The sequence below is a fragment of the Choloepus didactylus genome, chromosome 14, assembly GCF_015220235.1.
Source record: "Choloepus didactylus isolate mChoDid1 chromosome 14, mChoDid1.pri, whole genome shotgun sequence".
NCBI classification, from domain to species: Eukaryota; Metazoa; Chordata; class Mammalia; order Pilosa; family Megalonychidae; genus Choloepus; species Choloepus didactylus.
Window position 1 is genome coordinate 93,214,201 of NC_051320.1, and position 21,190 is coordinate 93,235,390.

The 21,190-nt window shown below is 48.4% G+C and overlaps 1 protein-coding gene across 2 annotated transcripts in view; it reads right to left on the minus strand.

The window, feature by feature from the left end:
- The window catches only part of FAM135B (family with sequence similarity 135 member B), a 322,870-nt gene that overhangs the window by 93,231 nt on the left and 208,449 nt on the right, over nt 1–21,190 (minus strand). For both annotated transcript variants that reach the window (XR_005211678.1, XM_037803310.1), the window contains exons 6-7: nt 19,960–20,133; nt 14,646–14,772 (exon numbers count right to left, since the gene is read on the minus strand). Coding sequence is in view for 1 of the 2 variants with exons in the window: in XM_037803310.1 (XP_037659238.1) it covers nt 14,646–14,772; nt 19,960–20,133 (301 nt within the window). In the remaining variant the exon portion in view is untranslated. The remainder of the gene's footprint in view (nt 1–14,645; nt 14,773–19,959; nt 20,134–21,190) is intronic.

Consider the following 21,190-nt stretch of genomic DNA (forward strand, 5'->3'; position numbering starts at 1 on the left):
CCTGCAAAGTGTGCATGCCACCTTCGGCAACTCCAACCCCCATCAACCTTGGAAATGGACCTTGGCACGATGGGAAGATTCCACAGTTATACAAACCCATGTTACAGCAGGGCGACCTTCCTTTCTTGTCAACGCAACTGATCTATTTCCCACTCCTTCTGTACGCCCCACTGGTTGGAATCAAGCCCAATATTACATGTGCCCATCCTCAAACCCTGGAAAACCGTACTGTAATGCTCCCAACCAATACTACTGTGCATATTGGGGATGTGAAACATTAGCCACTCATTGGAAGCCTTATGCCACTGATCACTACCTAACTTTAAAATGGTCCCCCCTTGGCTGCACACTCGGTAAACGCACCACCTTATCTACCTTTGGTGACTCAAACTGTGAAAAACTAAATCTCACCGTACAACTCCCCACTGATAACTCTTGGTTAAACGGTCGGACATGGGGCTTTAGAATCTACTTATTTTCATCAACCGACCCAGGAACTCTTATCGTAATAAAGAAGGAAGCAGTACAGCAAAAACCTTCTGCCATTGGACCAAATGTAGTGCTCGCGCCTCCAGCTACCCTTCCTATCCCGAGCACGCCCAGTACAAATCTTTCCAAGATTCACCCCACTACTCCCCCTTTTATTAGCATTCCAATATTGTCGTCCTCAAGCCCGTCCATATCATTTGACAGCCCGCTTTGGCCACTACTCCAAGCTACCTTTCTCTCTCTAAACTCCTCCCAGCCTAATTTTACTCGTAGTTGTTGGCTGTGTTTCTCTGCCAAGCCTCCTTATTATGATGCTATAGCTCTTAATGTTACATTTAATACTTCTAATGAAGACAATCCTTCCCAATGCCCTTGGAATGCAAGAAAAATAGGCCTCACTATGCAATCCGTTCTTCACTCTGGGCATTGTATTGGTAATATTTCTGCCTCCTTAAAAACAGTCTGTGCACAGTTGTCCTTTAAATTCTATATCCCCCCAACAGGGGCAAAATGGCTGTGCTCTTCCACGGGGCTTACTCCTTGCGTATCAGCAAAAGCCCTAACTGAAACAGGGGAAACCCCATGTTCTCTTTCATACAGAGGAAGACCTTTATCACCACTTGGTCGCGCAGTCTCCAGCCATGCTAAGAAAGAAAAGAGAACTTGTTACGGTTGTTACTATTGCTTCTCTTTTAGGTATTACTGGCCTAGGCACCGGAATCGCCTCTATCGTTCTCCAAAACCAAGGCTTCTCCCACCTAAGAGCTGCTATAGACGAAGATTTAGCCCGCATTGAAACCTCCATTACCCATCTTGAAAAATCCCTTACGTCCCTATCGGAGGTTGTTCTCCAAAACAGGAGAGGCTTAGATCTGCTTTTCCTTAAGCAAGGAGGGCTTTGTGCTGCACTGGGCGAGGAATGTTGCTTTTACGCTGACCATTCTGGCATAGTTAAGGATTCTATGACCAAACTTAGGGAAGGAATTGAAAATCGCAAACGTGAGCGAGAAACCCAAGGGGGTATCTCCTGGGGGCTTAATGGAATCCTCCCTTACCTCCTTCCTATATTAGGCCCCTTAATAACCATAATCCTTATAATATCTTTTGCTCCTTGGGCCATAAAAAGAATAATACAGCTAGTTAAGGATCAAATTGACTCTGCCCTAAGCAAGCCTATTCAAGTGCATTATCACCGGCTTCACCTCGCTGACCAGGGTTTGGATCCAGATCATCTGACTGCTACCCACCCTTACGGGTAAGAAACCCCCTCCTACGGGAGCAGCATATAACTCGAAAATATGCTTCTAGCATATGCTATGATTGGTACCGCTGGGTGCGAGGCAAAGCACTGCAAAGGAGGGCCAAAGCAACTAAAGGCCATTTTCGAGCTCCTTGAGAAATATACCTCATTTGCATAGGGGTTTTGCTCTGCCAAAAACTCCCCTCCCCAGAAAAACAGAGCCACAAACAATTTGGGGAATGAGGCCTCTATTTCCCCCAGCAGGTTAATGCCAAAAGAGTGCTCGATCAGCATTCTTCCTCCATCCTTTTGAAAAACAAAGGGAGGAGATGTTGGGGACGATTAAGGTAGCATGTATAAAATCCACCCTCAGCGATGCCGGAGATATGCAACATGACCGCTAGGGCTGATGTAACAACAGTTTAAGTTGCCCTCAGCCTTCTACGGAAGTGATAGCCGTTTGCGCCTAAGATTCACATCTAGAGTGCTAGCTTTACTACCTGCCTTCTATCCCAGCAACAGTAGCCACCAATCCTGTGCTAGCCTTACATCTGCCATCCGCCCTAGCAACAGCAGCAGCCAATCCTAGGCTGCCACCCGTTCGTACTAGCCACTCCCTCTACCTTAGGGTATATATACCCTGCCTCTTCAATAAAGTTTTGCAGCTTGATCAGAAACCTGTCTTGCTGTCGTTCCTCGTGTCTCTTGTCCCATACCATTCCTCCCTCACAGGATTTGGAGCTTCCGTTGAACGTCCCGCCGGCCGGGACAGGGAGTGATTTGGGTGTTCTTTTTTATTTTTATTTTTTATTCTTATTCTGATTCTTTCTAGTGTAAGGAAAATGTTCAAAAATAGATTGGGTTAATGAGTGCACAACTATATGATGGTGCTGTGAACAGCTGATTGTACACCATGGATGATTGTATGGTAGGTGAATATATCTCAGTAAAACTGAATTTTAAAAAAATTATCACTGCAATCAGGCAGCCAAGGTGCTGCCCTTTTCTCCAGTCACCTTGGCAAGATCCTGCTGTGATCAGCTGCAAGCAACAGGCAATAACAGAGTTGTTACGACTGGAGGCCCTGGAGCTGGCCGGCCTCAGTTTCTACCCTAGACAGGTGCTTATTATCTGGGGCTTTGAGCTTCCTATGCATCTGTATCATCATGTGAAAAATGACATTAGGTTGTCATGAGAATTAAATGTGCAAATAAATGTAAAGTGCCTGGAACCACATCTGGAAAACTATAAAAACTCAGTAAATAGTACCAACAATGACAATGAAGATGGAGTGATGAAGATGGAAATATTAGGTTGTCAACTTTACTCTCCAAATGCTTCCAAGAAACTCATCCTAAAGCCCTGTGTTCAAACTGCCACTACAGATTTCAACACATGGTTCACAAGGAAACAGGAAGTAGAATAACAACAACAAACCTACATTTATCAATAGTAAAATGTTCCATTAACAAGAAGATGTGGAGAAGCTACTGTTTCAGGCCAAGAAGGAGTAACAGGGACCACATTTACACTCCCACCCGAGATAACTAAAAATCCAGCGAAATACAGGAAACAATGGTTTTCAGATATGAGGATGAACGGATAGTGATGCAAGAGAGGAAACAAATGAAGTGAGCTCTTCTGTTGTTCCCACATACCCACCAGAGAGAATATCCAGGCCAGGGTGCAGGCGAGAGAGCTCAGGAAAATCCCCGCAGACTCCCTGAGTTGCGGAGATGGAACTGAGGGTAACAGGGAGGCCGAGGGAGCTGGGTGGGCCTGACTGAGAACTGGAGAGAAGCCCCTCGTAGTGAGAGTTCCAGAGACCTGCAGAAGATCCCCGTTGAGTTTCAGCTGAATATTGACCCAGCATGTGCATGTGAGAGGCCCAAAAAGACCCTAAAAGGAGCCGAGGAAACACGTCCCAGAGCAGAGATGGGAAGAATTGTTGGACCCATTAGCCGGAGGGGAATCCTCCTAATTCACAGGGCATTAGGTGGAGAACTCAGTAGTTGGCTAAAGTTAGCTCCAGACTAGAGGCTGTTCTTGTACCTCCTCCCAAACCTTAAAAGCAAACATCGGAAGGATCAAACCGATTCCAAACGACTTAACTGTGTCCCATAACAAAGATCAAGCATATACAGAAATACAAAAATATTCAGTGCTGAAAAAGGGAAAATGCACAATGTCTGGCATTAAACAAAAAATTACCAAGCATGCAAAGCAGCAGGGAAATACAACCCGTAACGGGGATAAAAAACAATCAATAGAAACTGATCCAGATATGGCACAGATGATAGCGTTCTCAGCAGAGAAAGTCACGGCGAAGGAAAGGAGGTGAGGTAGAGAGTGGGAGATAGATGCATGGAGGAGGGAGGGAGGAGCTGGGGAGAAGACAGAAGAGAAGATAAGAGGGCAGATGGGGAGGAAAAGCAGAGATGTAAGGGGGTAAGCAGAGCAAGCCACACAGGTGAGGGGAGAGATGCCTGGAGAGAGGATGGAGTAGATTTAGGGGCAGGGGCAGGCGATGGCAGAAGAAGGGACACACATGTGATGGAAGAAACAGGGTGCAATAGCAGTCACCTGCTCTGTTTCTGTGTACCTCTTATCACAGTTGTGACTTATGACTTATTGGTGCAATTATTCATTTAACATCAATTGCTGCCAGCCCTACTGCACACCCCCTCCCAAGTGGAGTCCTATGAAGGCAGGACAACTCTGTCTTTTTCACTGTAGTTCACTGAATATCAACATGGTCCGTATTATATGGTAGGATGCCCAAAAGTTACTGAATAAGTTAAATAATGAAAGGAATAAATATCATTGTTAGTTTACTGATCAGGAGAGACTGAGACTCAGAAGGGTCAGTAACTTGCTTGAGGACAAAAACCCAGTGAGCAGCAGAGTCCAACTTAAATATTGATTTCTTGACCCCAACTCCAGGACAGGCTTGGGAGCCAGAGAGAAAACGATTTTTTTCAGGAACTCATGCCAAGTCTTTAACTGCTCAAAGAATACTTATCCTTGAAGTATTTGCATTTTCTCGGTTGCAGCAATTATGAGCACCGACGGGCTCAGGGAACATTTCTGCTGTATTTAGGGGAAGCTGTATGAGTTGCTGGTGAGGGTCAAACGGTGGAATGGAGAGGGCTTGGCAGCACAGAAGGCTGCCACGAGGGCCCCTGCTTGTGACCGGCCCCTTTCCAAGGGAGCATGCTGAGGTCAGGCCCACGAGTGAGTGATCGAGTGATCGAGTCTGCCTCAGGCTCTGTAGCTTTCACCTGTCTGGCCTGGGGCAAGTCTCCTCACCTCCCCAAGCCCCAGTTTCCCTGTCTTCCCAGTGTAGGTGGGGCTGAGGGCCTCAGAGGGTCATCATGGGGATGAAGCAGGATAAAGCACAGAAAGAGCAGAGAGGGCCGATGGCCACTCAACCAAGGCTCATTTATGGGGCATCTGCTCATCTGCCCTCCCCAAAAGGTCTAGCAAAAATACGGCAAGAAAATAAGCTGTGCCAGTAAAATACAACGGTTGTAACGAGAGGAGTGAGCAAGAGGGGATTTGGGGCCTGAGAAGTGTCTCCTAACCTGACCTGGAGCCAGGGGAAGAGAGCAGGAAGTGGGGAGGCTTTTGGAGGAAAGAATACTGGTTTCTTGGAGAAGAAAGGGGAATGTGCAAGGCAAATTCCTGTGCCAGGAAGAGGGGAAAGCTTTAAAAATGTGGGGACATATGAAATAGCAGGGGGTGCTTAAGGACCCCTGGGTTAGGGTGAGGGTGGGGGGGAACATGGCAAAGGTTATTTACTATTTATTACCTTGCCATTTACTATTCAACAAGCAACCACAGACTCCTGTCTTGTTCAAAGAATTGTGCAGTGATGATGCAGAAATGCACTAGTTTTCAGTCCTCAGGGAATATCCTTTTTTTTTTCTTTTCTTTTCTTTTTTTTTTTTTTTTTTTTGTTAATGGGGGGACTGGGCAAAGAATAGACATACACACCCTCTCTTAGGTCAAATTCCCTAGAAGCAGAGCCATATGAAGGATTCAGGTGAACATAATTTAATAAGGAAGTGCTTAGAGGAACAAAATCGGGCAGGGAAGAAACTAAGCAAGGATGCCTTTGCAGCAGGAGACTAGCTTAGCCGGATCTCTTGAAAAAGCATTGGTATATGAATTGCACCACAGAGTGGGTCCAAACTTATGGGGGGAGGGGGAGGTGCCTTTCCATTCTTTTCTACCCCTATATGAGGTGCTGGCAGGGAATGGGGGACAGAAGGGTGGAGGTAGAGTCGCTGTGAGTTTGCAGCAGCTAGCTCTCCCAGCGGCCAGGGCTGGGGGCACTGGCCTGGTGAGGGGACCCGGGCAGGGACTAATGGCCACTATGACACTATGGAAGGAGAATGAAATACCCTTACAGTAGGGGCACTTTCCATGCCATAGGGGCCTGGCAGACTCCACACTTCAGGCTTAATTAGGAGATGAGGGGAGGCTTTAGGAAAGTGGTGATATTTGAGTGGAGTCTTAGAGGTGGACGACTTTCCAATGGGCAGTGTGCAACAAAACAAAACAAATCCAAATAACCCAATTCCCTGGGACCTACAATTGTTTGTGTGCGGGGGGGTGTGTGTACTTTTGTTATTCATTCTGCAAACAAACATTGAAATCCATTTTGTGTCAAACCCTACGAGAGTCTGGGGGAAAGGCTGTGAGCATCAATATCGAAGGCACCTGCCCTCGTGGAACGCATGTCACTGCTGTAAACCGGGACCAGCATCCCAAAGGAAAGGAACAGGATTCTATGAGAGAGTATCCTCCAGGAACCCAACACACCCAGGAGTGGGGGAAGATTCCCCAGAGCAAGTAACCTTTATTCTGATCTGAAAGGTGAACAAGGTCGAAGTGGGCAGAGGAGGTGACATCCGGGAAACGGGCACAGCACATGCAAAGGCTGCACGTCTGGGCTTCTGCTCACACAGTGTACTCTGCAGGGTACCTGCCATCTCCAGAAAGTGCTCCAGGACCAGATGCCATGTCTTTAGCAGGAAGGATGTGGTCTGTTCTGCGTGGCCTACACCTTCCAAGCCCACAGCAGAGTGGATCAGGGCAGATGCAGCTCAAGGGCATTTAATCCGTCCAGTAACCCAGAGACCAAGGATGCGACTCCTGCCAAAATCTCTGCTCATCATAGGCCCAGACAAACAGATTCCCTTCTACTGAGATTTTTTCTGGGAAATACGGAAAGAACAAGCTAGTTGGGGTAGGTTGGGAGGGAGGAAAAAAGAAGGCAAGAGAACGAACAGAGCAGGAAGAGCTCAGGCCGTTGAGACTGGAGTGTTAGCATCCGTGAGTATGGCCTCTGCAGCCATGTTGGGGCCTCCTTGGATCTAGAATTTCTCAGTTCATTCTCCAAAGTCCTGGGCATACAATTGCTCCTATGTTTGCCATCCTATGCGAGTCCTGCACCCCATTTCATCGTAGGCCTCCACAGTCATCTTCATTCTTGCCACCAACAAAGCCTGGTACAACAGGCAAAGGCATATCCATGAAGATATTCACAGACACAGGAAAAAGCCCCAGTGGAGCTAGGGATGCTACTGAGCTCTTGCTCCGTGATGGGCAGTTTATCTCTGCATTATTTCCAGCTCAGAGAGGGTGAAGAGCTCGAGGAGCTCAAGGACCGGAAGGATGGACCCTGGGTTTGAGCCCAAGTGTGTCCATCTCCAAAGTCTGTCCATTTAAGACCAGTCCTCAGCTGACAGTAGACAGCAGAATTACCTGGGGGAGATTTTCCAACCACTGCTGTCCAAATTCACAAAGATGGAAACTGGGTTAGAGGTTACCAGGGGCTGGGGCTGGGGGAGTGGGAGGACTGGGGAGTTACTGCTTAATGGGTGTAAAGTTTCTGTTTGCAGTGATGAACAAAGTCTTGGTAATGGGTGGTAGTGATGGTAGCACATTTCTAAGTGTAATTAATACCACTGAAGTATATACTTAAAAAAGGTAGAAACTGTAAATTTGTGATACATATATATAATCACAATTTTAAGAATTATCACAATTTTAAGAATCATTATTGGTGAAAAAATACTGCTGTCTAAACCTAATTCTAGCTAGGCTTAGGGCTCAGATACATCAGATATGTATAATATTAAAAAAAGCATCCTAGCAGATTCTGATGTGCAGCCCCAGTTTATAACTTGCACTACCCTCGACTGCAGGGGAGCGCCAGGGAATAGCTCTCTAGCGCCCTGGTATGGCCATTACCAGGTTCAAGACTGTTACCACCAATGAACCACAAATTTGGTAGACTTGTGATGTCTATATCTACATCAAAAAAAAAAAAAAAAAAAAAATACAGAGTCGAAAGACCACAAAGCTTCACAGACGTGGTTGGGGAAGTTTGACAAGGGAGGTTTGACAGGCCGAGGCAAACAACAGACTCACCTCTGCCAGTTTACACATCCCAACCCCTTTAGGTTGCTTTTCTGAATTTCCTTTTATCCCTTGTAATCTCAAGCAGTAATGTCAGGAAAGGGTGTGTTTGGGGAGAGAACAGCTGGGCCTGCGAGTGCTGCCTGCAATGCAGTATGGGGCCCTCAATGAGCCCCTGGTTCCCAGGATGCTCTTCAGCCACCTGACCACTGCATCTGCTGTTCCTGGGTCAGCTCAGGGCTTAGACTGCAGGGAGACAGGCAGGGACATCAGGAAAATGGTGGGTACTGCTCTGCTAGGCTCTAGATTGGGTTCAAAACAGACCATAGCTATTCTGGTAGGGGGTTGCTTTTTCCCCTCTGCAAACATAACCACACGAATCTGTATGAGCACATAGAGTGAGCTCGAGGACCCTCCCTTAATTGACTTCCCTTAATAATGAAAACACCCAACTTTTTGGTGATGGTTTTGCCAGTGTCTTGGGTTGTGCACATGCACACATATGTGAGGGTACTTTCCCTGGGGTGGCAACAGGGAGGGAGAGAAGGAAGAGGACCTCAGGAAGGGGAGATGCTCAAGGGGGAAATACCTAACCCATCGAGACCAACTTTGTCAGTTGAGCAAGTTTCATCTTCCTCATTAAGAAGTGAAGAAGAAACAGAGGCTCAGAGTGGTTACATGACTTACCCAAGCTCTCTTAGTTAAGCCATAGAAAAAACCAACTTTAAGCCTACCAAGTTCCCTTACTCCAAACATGGTGTTCTTGTCTGTACACCCTGCTGCCCCCTTGTCCTGTATGCACATGTGTTTAGTGAATGTCTGTCATATATTGTGCACATTCTGGGCATGGAGGACATGGCGGGGAGAGGCACAGACCCGCTCCTGCCCCCCAGAGCTGACAGCCCTCACTACTGAATGTCCCCCATCATGCCTAGAAATACGGGAGAGGAGCAAGGCATCTGAAGGCAGAAGATAAGGAATAAAGACAATTTTCAGTAATGAAAAGGGTGGTGCATAAATAAGCAGTACTGTAGACTTTTGCATGAAAACCCCACTTTTGCTGATTGATATTGCTCTTTTGGAAATGACCTGCGGAATTATACTGGATTCATATGCAGATTGATGTAACACACCATATACTCAAAACCCATCATAGCAATTTGCTATTTATTTTGCAGGCTTTTACTAAATCAGATAATCATTTAAACAAGAAATTCTAAAGCCATTTAATCTTAACAGGCAGAAGGGGACACAACAAGTCTTGTAAGCGTAAGTTTTGAAGTAAAAATAATTTTTAAAAAGTTTTTTTAAACTATAAAACTTTTGTGGTTGTTAAATAACTATTGTGTTTCCTGGTGACTTCTGATCCTTCCCCAGGTAGTCACTCATAAAGCAGACTATTCACAAATTTCAAACAGTTGTGCCCCTGCACTCAGCTATTTCATCCACATGTAACTGTTCACACGGCAGGCATTGTGCAAGGCTGAGTGTGGGGCAAAATACAGAGCAGCATGCCACATCTGCATTTGCCTGTCTTAGGGACATTATCTGGGCCCGCTGGGCTCAATTTACTGAGCTCTACAATCAGGAGACAATAATGAGTATTAATAATAATAATTCCCAGGGCTGCATTATGCTTTTTATGACACAGGCACTTTTGCCTTCATCCAATAAATAAGTGAGTAAATAAATAGTGCAAAGAACCCATTAAGAAATGGGAACAAAAGAGTAAAGGGCTGTCCTTGGGAAGAGCCAGGGAATCTGCCTGGGAGTCAGCTCGGGGCCTCAGTTTCCCCTCCCCACCTTGCTCAGCCAGACACGTGCCTCCCAGCAGTGGGGGAGGGGCTGCCATGGGAAGGCTCACAACGGAAGAGACTCTGTAAGGATAAGAGCCCGAGCCCACATAACATGCGAGCAATATTCCCTACAAGGAAACCATCGCTGTACAATTCCCTGCTGTCCAACTTAAAAGAAAGACATCTCCAGAGAGGCAACCTTGGATAAGCATGTGTGCCTCTATCTGGGAAACCGTCTTCTACATCAAGCAGAGGACAGAGGGCTTTTGCTTTGGTGGCCAACGCATTCGTCCAGGCGTAGCCCTCTCTGGTGGAGCTCACTCACCCACCACGGAGCCTGCGATCTTGAGCAAAGTGAAGCAGGCTCAAAGCACTGCTGGAAAGAGATCTCTATGAAAAGCTCAATGCTCTATGGTCTATTTGCAAGTGCTTTGGTCTTCTGCATTCAGATGTTCTCAGATTCCTCAGCCTCTGACACTCGTTCATTCAACAAAGGCTTCCTGACCAGGCCTGCACTAGGCCAGCACCAGGGTGCACTGGATAATAGATCCTGGGAAAGCTGAGGGTCTGGGGTTCTATGTCCCTTCTTTGAGTTCCCTAGTGGTTAACGATGGGGTAGGGGGACGGCATCAGACTAACAGTCTTAAAAGTCCAACGTGGCCACTGCCTAGCTGTGTGACTACAGAGACATAACTTAGCCTCTCCATGTCTCAGTTTCTTCATCTGTAAATGGGATAGAAAAAGGATGCCGTGGAAGTCGAAGGAGCTGATGTGTGTAACTGGCTGAACAGAGAGAGTTGGTGCAAAGAAGGTGTTCAAAGACGTGATTTGAAGTGATCAGCACCACATTTTTCATGCTATTGTGGAATTTTCAATTTTTAACTACTCCTTTGTCTCCCACCTATTGAGGGAAGGGACTGGGGGGCACCATCATCTCAACCCCTGCACACACAGATGCTAGCACATTGTACGTGCAAAACAAACGATGGAGGGATACATAAATGCACTCATGCACAAAGCCCCTGCCCAAGGGCCCGGAAGAGTCCATCTAAAGTCTGCATCTCTCTCCCAGGATATCATTCCACCCCCTTGGCAGGGGGAAGGTCCTACCTATTTCAGCTTTTCTAGAGTATATAGGTTGTGCCTGATGGAGGAGCCAGACTGAAGTGAAAAGATAGGGGATGTGTGTCATCCCTGGAGGGAGAATGGGTTTCTCCTGAGTCTGAGTAACTGCACTTCTGACCTTCAAACAAAAGTCCGTGGGACCCCAGGCAGGTGCCAAGCACCCACCGCTGTGACAGGCCCTGTCGGGACCTCACAGAAAACACAGAGAGAAAGAGCTGAAGGAGGCTTCTGGGATACTGTCACCAGACCTCAGTGGACACCCAGATCCAAGGTCAAGCATCTGGCTCAAGGTCAAGGCCACAGGGCCTGTTGGTGCTGAAGTCAAGGAAAGAACCACATTTAAGAGTCTTCATTCAACATCCTACCCACAAGACCACATCCGGGCTCTTCAAGGAGCATTTGATTTAATTATGTGGATAAACTAAGAGAAAAATACCAGTGGAGATTTTATTGAAGTCTTTTGTGCCCGGCTCAACGCCCAAGGCTTTTATATGCTTATTTCCTTTCATCTTCTCAGCAACGCTGGGAGGTAAGCGTCAGTATCCCCTTTGACAGATCAATCTCAGAGATGGGGAGGATGAATAATTTCCCTAGGGCAGAACTTCTGGCTTGTGATGGGGACAGGACCTTGGCTGTCACTACCCAACTCTAAATCCAACACTGCAGGTGTCTCAGACACAGCGGGGAAGAATGGGGGCTTCCGGGGGGACAGGGGTCTGGGCCGATGAAAAAGGAAAGTGCATGTCACCTCAACCCTCATCTCCCCATCATTGTTCACGCAAATCAGCTCCTTTCACTACAAAAGTTTAGTTTCTGTGACTGTCTCTGCAGGGGAAGGCTTATTTTGAAGGGAATACCTGTTCTCTAATCCTTCCAACTGATGCTGCAATCTGTGCAGATTCCGATGTTATTTGCTAATGCACTGGGCTTTCTGGGGAATTGGATGCACAGCTCCCAGGAGAAGGGTGGGTGTGGATTTTATTCTCTGCTTGGCAGTCCTTGCCTGGCAGGAAGGCACGCAGTGGGTACACCACACTAAGTCCACATAATTGGATGGATCCCAAATGGAAAATGCACAGGAAAAGAATCAGATCCCAAAAATAACCCATTGAGCTAAGTTCTGAGAGCAAGTTCACTGCTAATCACCCACAATAAGCCATGCTATCTGATTCTTGTAAGAAACAGGGATGTCTGCTTTGACACACACCCTCAAAAGAAGCCAAGAAAAGAAATTAAAAAAGAAAAACTACACTATATGGTGTGCCTGCTATGAGTCTTTTTCTGTAAATGTTTTATACGTATTAACCCCTGTCATCCAATGAGGTTGGCATGGTCCCATTTACAGCTGAGGAAATTGAGTTTCCATGAGGCTGATAAGTTCCCCCAAATCACATAGTACTTAGCACAGCAGGTTTTGAAACCACAGTCTTCTCTCCACCATCACAACACTCCCAGAGGTGGAGATTTGCAGGATCACACACAGCCCCCATCTGTAATGGAATCAGGTGGGCTGGCAGGATCTACACTATGCATCCCCCCAACTCTAGGTGCTCTGTCTAGTCTCCAAGGGCAGCCCCCCTCGGCACTCACATGTCGAAGGAGCTGCCGGTTACTGTCCTGGCCATCCGTTTGGTTTCCGCCTGCTGCCACGTGGAGCACCGGAAGGTATGCCTGGCTCCTCTCTCTTACCACCCCTGTTTCCCACAGGTATCATTCATGCACGTGTGTCAATCCGTCACTCCACACACAATTACTGAGCATGCATTACATGTGCCAGGCACTGTGGGGGACCTGGGGATGTGGAGTTGAAGGAGATGGCCTCTACCCCCAGTGGCTCAGAGTCCAGTAGAGGAGAGAGGGGGATGCCTAGAGGGGATTGTGGAGAAAGAATGGGGTAAAGAAATCATTTCTTCCTCAGAAATCAGAGAATGCTTCATGGAGGAGGTGGCATCTGAACAAGGACTTGGAGGGTGCATAGGGAATTGATCTGTGGGCAATGACACTCCCTAATGTTGCAAGTGTTATTCCCTAGAGTTCCCTCGGAGCTGCAGAGTTTCAGGCAAGAGGTCTACTGGGGAGGCTCTTGGGGCCCGCAGGTGGGGGGGAGGGAGGGAAGCAGCCCTGGGTGGAGGGGGCAGCTGGGCTGCGAAGCGCTCACAGCAAAGGCCTCAGCCAGCTGCCCCGGAGCTCTGGGAGGGGATGGCCCAGCAGCCATGGATGTCAATACTCCCAGCCTCAAGGGTCTGGGAGTGAACTAGGGGCACAGCACAGCATTGGTACACAATGAGAAGCCTTTGCTGGGCCTTGGGGATGCAGAGAGAGGAGGGAATCTGACTTCCAGCCTTACCCAATCTCAGGTCTGAGCCTTGCAGCTGGCTATGCATGTGCAGTACTGCAGAGGCACCTCCCCTTGCTCATTGGCTTCCCCCCACTCGAGTCCTCTCTGCTGGGGACTGTACCAGTGCTAAGGACAGAGGATGCTGAGGCTGGTGCAGCCTGAGATCATGCATCTGGAAGTTGCTGGAGTCCACCTTCAAAGCAGTTCTATTTGGCTCTCAAGTCTGCTCCTCCCACTGCACAGAGCCCAGTCTGGCTTGGGTCCCCTGTCCCTTAGGAGTCTCAGCTGCTCTATCCCAGTCTTCCCAGGAGATCAGGAGACACGGCCGCTTGGACCAGCTGGGGACAGGATGAGGGCAGCTTGTGAAGCCAGATCTCCTGGCTGGGGCTCAGAGATGGGAAAGGTGAGGTCACAGGAGAGCAAGCCAAGCCCAGAACCTAAGGTTCTGAGGGGTCTGAGCACGAGCACAGCCACACAGGGAGACAGACGCCGCTGTTCAGGAACTGGCTGAGTGTAGACAGCCTTCCACATTCACACACAGGCCAGCCATTTCTGACGGGGCCATGACTAAAAGCACATCATGTATTGGCTCAGGAGAAGATGGCCAGGGGCGTGCTCTACATGGACAAAGCCCTGTGTGTCACAGAAGGGGAGTGGCAGTTGCTTTCTGGGGAAGAAGGAAGAGAAAGGAGGACAGGAATGTGCATTTATTGAAGGCCCACTGGGCATCAGATACTAGTCTAGGAATTTTCTATCCATTACAATGTTGGATACAGACAACAACTATGAGATGTTAGTGACCCCACTTTATGGGTAGGAGCCCTGAGGCTCAGAGAGGTGTGCAGATAGCGATGGAACCTGGCTTTAGAAGCAGGCATGGCCCCAATGCCAATGGACTTTCACGGCCACCATGTGGTCCGAGGGATTGTGGTCTCACAATATGGCCCCCAAGACGTCCAGAGAGTCACATTCCTCAAGGGGACACTGTAGAGAACTATGAAGGCCCCGAGGAAGAGGTTATTTCCTGCGTCTACCCCAGGCCTGGGATATGAGATAAATGTTAAAGCAGGAAAAAGAAGGAATGATGGGAAGATGAAAGGATGGGGCAAGAAGTGCAAAGGCTCTCTAAATGAGACATCTCAAAGAGGCAGGGTTCTCCTAGAACACCCAAACCTTGCAAAGGGAGGTTTGCAGGGTCAGGCGGCCCCTGCCCCCACGCAGGCATTACCTCCGAGGAAGTCGGCTTGCAGTATCCAGCTCCGAAGACCAGGTTTTCCAGGGAAATGCTGGACTGCTCTGTTCCTGCATCTGGGCCACCTTTACCAAGCCACGAGCCTCTTCCTGGACGAGTAAAACTGAAAAGAAGAGAAACGAGGGAGAAAAAGGATATAGGGAGACTGACAGCACCATTAACTCAGCCCCCTTGGGGAATGATACCAGGGAACCTATGAAATAAATCATTTAGAAGGAGTGGTTTGCCTCAGGGGGAGTGTTTGGAGAGGTGAGGGACATTTCTGGAGGTCACAATGATGGAAGTTGCACCTGGCATGTAAGCTTGCAAGCGAGAGTGATGCACATCCTACCATGCACGTGACCACCCAGCACAAAGAAAGAATGCCCACCCCAAAGGCCAACATCACACCTGCTGAAGGCATTGAAGCAGAGTTCTGGGGTAATAGTGGGGAGAGGGGCTGGCGGCCCAAGCTCCTGGCAAGGACAAGGGTGAGAACAATCTAATGAGCTCTGAGTCTTGTCCCCATTGCTGACAGTGGATAACCTGGAGTAAGCTCCTTCAATCCCCAACCCAATGAACCCTTGTCCTTCTGTGGAAGAGTGCGAAACAATATCTATCTCCATGATTCACATACGAATCCAATAAGATACTGGACGTCAAAGAGTGTCCCAATTCATAAAACACTTGCTATGCTAGTGATAGCCAGGAGTATTATTATCTGTACCACAAACAAATCTATAGACCCTGCCTAGCTCTGAGAGCTAGTGTAAAGATCAACTGACATGGCATGATGGTGGCTATCAATTTTAGGATCAAAAGTGATCATGAAAGGCTGGGGGGTCTATTCAAATTTACCTTGCTTGGTTTATGATCATCTTTGCCTCTTTGATTTTCATCAATTGATATATTGGTGAAGTCTAATTATACTCATTTTCCCTTTCTTTCAGATCTTTTATATTAAATATCCTAATGGTTAATTGTCTTGTCATATTATGAAGAGCATTTTATAGGTGTGTTATTGGCCTTTGAGAGTCAGAGCCCCTGATGGTAAAGAGGGTCTTGATAAGTTTATGACCTTAGATGGGATCAGGTCCCTTGTAGGTGCTCAGGAAATATGTGTGTGTGGGGGGGGGGGGGGGGAGTTGGGTGGGGTGGGGGAGGTTAATCAAGGCAATCCACCTAGTTCTTAAAATATTGTTGATTTAAATAAAGTTATCGTGACATTTCCATTGAATTCATTTATTTGATATTCATTAGGTCCACAGCAAATGCAAGACACCAGGTATCATGTTCAGGACACTAGATGGCTGAGGTATGGCCCCCACTTTAAAGCTGTTTGGGTCTGGAGAGGGAGACAGACAAACAGACCATAGCACTAATACAGTGGAGGTGAACTCAGGCCAGCGAGCATGGAGGAGCAGCCGATAAACCAAACTGGCTGAGAAGGGTGGGAAAGGATGGACAGGTCTAGCTGCTGGTCAGGAAGAGTGACCACGTGGTTAAGAGGCAGTCCACGGAGCCAGACTTCCCCGTTCGGATCCCAGCGCCTCAGCTGTGCAGCATGGGGCAAGCTTCTTAAAGGCAGGTGCCTCTGCTTCTGCATGTGTCAGAGGGCTGATGCAGCACTTGAGCCAAGCACGGCTATTGTGAGGATTCTGTGAGACGAACCCAGAATAGGATTCAGTCTAGCATCTGGCAAATAGTGAAAACTCAAAAATGCTAGTAGCTATTGTTGATAATACCATAAATATCATCTTTATCATCATTATTCTGGATTTTTTTTTTATGTAAGATTTGAAACAATTTTAGGATTTCATTAGGAGATGGCCAAAAGGAACACTGCAGAAAGAAAATAAAACATGTGCATCATGGTACATTCAGGGCACAGACTACAAATTAATAACCTAAATAACTTATTTACTTAAGTATGGCCCTTTATTAACTTTTCTGATGAATGTGGATTCCTCAAATAAAATCCACCTGTACCCACTTGAGGCATAAAAATTGCATTCTTTTCTTCAGTTTGTGAAGCTTCAGGGTCTTTTGAGGCTAAATTGTAATTTCACACCTGCTTAATGATTGGATTTAACTGATGCTTCAAAAAACTGCTTTTCTGGAAAAGTTAGAGCTTGCCCTGTTTGACAGGTATTTCCCACATACTTAAAGGATTTCCTTTTGTTCCCAGCTACTGAGAACTAACTGAGAAATTCTTCCTGTGAAATCCAGAGAACAGAAGACAGTTCTATTTTTACTCCCTTTCCTGGAGAAGACTAAGCTCGTACTGTGAATTTCTGGGCTCCGCTTCTGGCAAGATTGTGCAGGCAAACTTGCGAAAGGAGACTGTTGCTGTCAGAAGGTTAAACTTGCTGGGAAGTTTCCAGACCCCAAAATCCTCATTAGAATATTATCAGGACGCTCACAGCAAAAAGAGGGAAACCCGCCTCTCACCACCATTTCACCCTATGTAATGGTCAATTTTCATCTCCTCCTAACTAGTCTTCCTACCTCCCTGCTGATGTGACTTCCAATAGTGCCCTCTCACAGCCACTGGAGGAATCTTTACAGAACTGGGCCTTATCAGGTTATTCTGCTCAACGACCTCCAACGTGTCCCCCTTGCACAAAAAACAGATTTCCAATCCCCTAATGTGTCATTAATTACGCTGTTAAAATATGGCTCCAATTTACAGTCCCAGAGTTATTTTCCACTGTCACAATGTCTTATCCTCAAGGTCCAGCTCAAAAGCCGTCTCTTCTGGGAAGCCTTCCTTGACTTACCTTAAGTAGAACCACTGCTTCTCCTGTGCCAAAAAGTCACCTACCACTCCTTAAATGCCTACTGTGTGCTAGACATGAGGCTTGCTTTGGGGCCTGGAGTTCGGTAGGTGTGAAATAAACATGCGTTTACTGAGTGAATGTGCCCAGGATTTTACATAGCCTATCTCATTTCGTCTTTCTAACAATCTTCTGGTATATATTGAAACTGAAGCTCAGGAAACTAAAGCCACATGTTCAAGCTCACATTTCATAAGCAGGAGGCTCAGAATTGGAACTCGCCATCTCACCTAAAGCCTAGGCTCATACCTCATACCCTACCCCATGCTCCTGCGACACTCTGCACATCCCTTGACTTAACAAGCATCCCGTGGAGTCAGAGTTGGCAGCTGACTTGCATTTCTGCTCTGCCAGGCTGTGATCCTTTTGCAGTCCCAGACTCGATGTATTATTCTCGGAGTTGCCAGACGCGGCCCTTCTAGAAGTGTCTAGGGCTCGATGACACCCCCTGTGAATCCAGCACCAGGTTCACCTTACACGACTATGTTCTGTATCTCATTTCATCCCTCACCGTGCTTGTTGGGGTAGATGGGCCCTGTACCTGGGTCACCCCACTCTTTTTTGTTACTCCTTCATTTTCTTTTTAATGATGAAACAGTTCCCTAGAAATCAGGTGATTTATCCAAGCATCCACAGAAAACAAGTGGCAGGACAGACGACGAGATAGTGCTCCAACTGATCCTGAACAATCAGACTCCAGGGCCTAGAATAGCCCCCCGGGAGCTAGGCCTCCCCTCTTCTTCCAGACCTCCAGCCTCTCCCATGGTCAGACCGACTCTGCACTGAGCACACTTCTCAGAGGAAGCTAACTGTCAGGGAATACTCTTTTCGGGATGGTAATGCTCTCTACCATTTCTAGATTCTACTTCCCCTGTAATTCCCCAGCTTGGGTCTGCTTTCCTTTTCCCTTGATCTGTGACTCTTGCAGCACTGCCCAACAAACTCCACCTCAGCTCTTCTCATATTATTGTTCCATATACACCAACTGGGGTGTCCCCCTCCAAGGTGAACTCCTTGGGGGCAGGTCTACGCCAAAGTCTCTTCCTACCCGCCGTGGGCTGGGCTGGGCGTACCCTCACCGTTCCCAGGGCATGGCAGGCCCTCAAGGAACAGCCATGGAAAGAAGAATTGTGAACAGTCCCAGGGTCTCCCCAGTACCAGCGTCTCCTGTATCTTCGGTGCCCGGCTCCCAGCAAGGTTGCGGCCGGATCACATCCCACGTTAGCAGAGCATGAGGCCATGTGCTATCTGCTCACAGCCCAGACCTCGTGGCCGGGCCTCCCCTCATCAGCCCCATCTACCCCTGGAGACCCCAGCACTGTCCTTCTTCCCACGGGCTCCCACCTCAATGACCCTGCGGGATTTCCCTTGGCCAAACTCGGCACCGTTGGAGACCTACCCTTTTGCCATGTCCCCTTTCCTCTCTCGGAAGCCCATGACTCCACCTTCTGTTCTTGGATTACAGTTCATTTGATACACACATGTCACCCCTATCAATCCTGGCCAGTCTCTGCGAGAGCCCCGTTAGCAAGGAGAACCCGGAACAGACCTCAGCCGAAGGGTCCGGGGCCTGGGTTCAGGCATCCACCTCGCAGGCCAGGGAGCACCTCCTCATCACATCGTGGGGCCCAGAGTGGGAGTCTCACTCCTCACACTCCAACCCCAGCAGAGAACAGAGCTCAGCCAGAGCCAGCGAAGGCCGCACTGCAGAGTCAGGGAGGACCAGAGCCTGGCCCCAGCTTGTCAACCCCTAGCGCTGCGGAGCCCACCGCAGCCATCAGGGAAGGTCCTCTCCAGAAACTCCGCCGTGCAAGACCCTATCCCCAAATATTCCATCACTCACACGTGTATCTTTGCTCACACGCTTGTGTGATGTTTTGAAACAACTTGATGTCCACATTCCACCACGTCAGATGCATGCTGGGGGCCTGCTGAGCCCAGTACGACATCCCAGCTCTCATCGTCGGCTCTGTCTTTCCATTTATGGAATTTGTAGAGCCTCGGAGATGCTGTGGGATGATTCACAGAAGGGGGAGAGGCACAGGGCCGGGCAATTTTGGGGTGGGGGTGGGGGGCAGGGTCCCCACCATCAGCCAAGCACTGTCGTCATCTGACAGTCACTAACGCATTATATGACCAGGAACAGTAGTGCTCCTGTTTTAAAGATGATGACTGTGCGGCTCAGAGACGTTAGGTGATTCCTCAAAGAATGCACAGTTAGAGGAGAGTGAAGCCAGGCAGTGCACCCAAGTCTTCACGGTCTAATCTGCGGTTTGCAGGTTTTTGGCCCCATGTGAGCCCTGCCATCCTCCCCACTCCCCACCCTTCCCCACAGTGAGCCCCGCAGCGGGAATCTTCAGCCTCGGGGAGCTCTTCCAGTCTGTTCCGATCTCTACTGACAAACACCATCGCTCTCAGCCAGGCCGGTGACGGACATGTGGCGCGGCAAGTGAAGCACCCCTGGCACCTCCTACCTGGTCAGCGGCTGCTGCAGAGCCACGAGGGCGGCGTGGACGGTCACGGAGATCACCGACAGGTGGAAGTAGTCGAACATGACGGGCACCTGGTGGTGCAGACCTCTCCACGGGTGGAAGTGCAGCCCCAGCGTGCGGCTGCTGATCATGGGTGCCCCGGCCACGTCCCTCAGCCTGCAAGGGAAGTGCGAGCGCAGGTGAGCGACGGCGGGCTGTCCCTGCAGTCACCCAGGCACATCTATGTCACAGCCCGGCTACAGGACAAGCGCTGACCAGGCATCGTCTAAGTAACCCCTTCAAGTACTCTGCCTGCTAGAAATCGTTGTTCCCGTGTTTGGCCAATGAAGAAACTGAGGCTTGGAGAGGGACAAGAACTCTCTAGACATGGCTCAGCGGCTAGGAGACACATCTGGGACGGAGACGGCTGTGACAACACATCTCAACGAGATGCCCTCCCGGCCCGCTTTCCCCACTTGCTCTCTCATTTCCCCCGTAGCCGTCCAGCACTGCACTTCTAACTCGGCATTGCCTTTGTAAGTCTATTTCCCATTAGGGTCCCACCTCGCAAGGGCAGGGGCTGTGACTCATCCATCTTTACAGCCCCCAAACCCTGCAGAGTATCTCACATACTGTCCAAGTTGCTCCAGTGTTTGCTTATTAAAATGAACAACTGGCTGCAGGAAGGCAGGCAGGCAGGAAGGAAGGACAGATTCCCAAAGCCTACTGGTTAACTAGTGTGGCCAGTTTCATCAAGGAAGCCTCTACCTCCAACTCTGCTCCAGTTTTCTATTCTCAATGCCTGTCTCATTTCTAAGAGAAAAACTAACTGGCAAGTAAGGCCCAACAGAGTCTCCAGTTAAAAAAAAAGGAAATTGATTTTTCACTAACTAAAAGCTAACCACACTAGCCCTCAGGAGGACCTGGCAACTGATCTCAAGCTCTGGAACCATCACTCAGGCTCTGCAAGGCTCTCTGAAGCGGAGGGTGCAGGAAACCTGATGTAGCATCTTCCTCGAGGGTCCGGTGAACTTTCAGAGGAGACGCATCTCCTTCTTCCATCAATGAGGAAATCAAGACAAAGAGAGAGGAAGATGAAGACATGGCCTTAGAAGACCCAGCCCAATGGGATTCCTTCCATGAAATCCCCATTGCTTATAGCTTGTGTGTAAATGAAGCCAAGTAAAAGAGCCCATTGGAACCATGTGATCCGAGTAGAGACCACAGATAATGG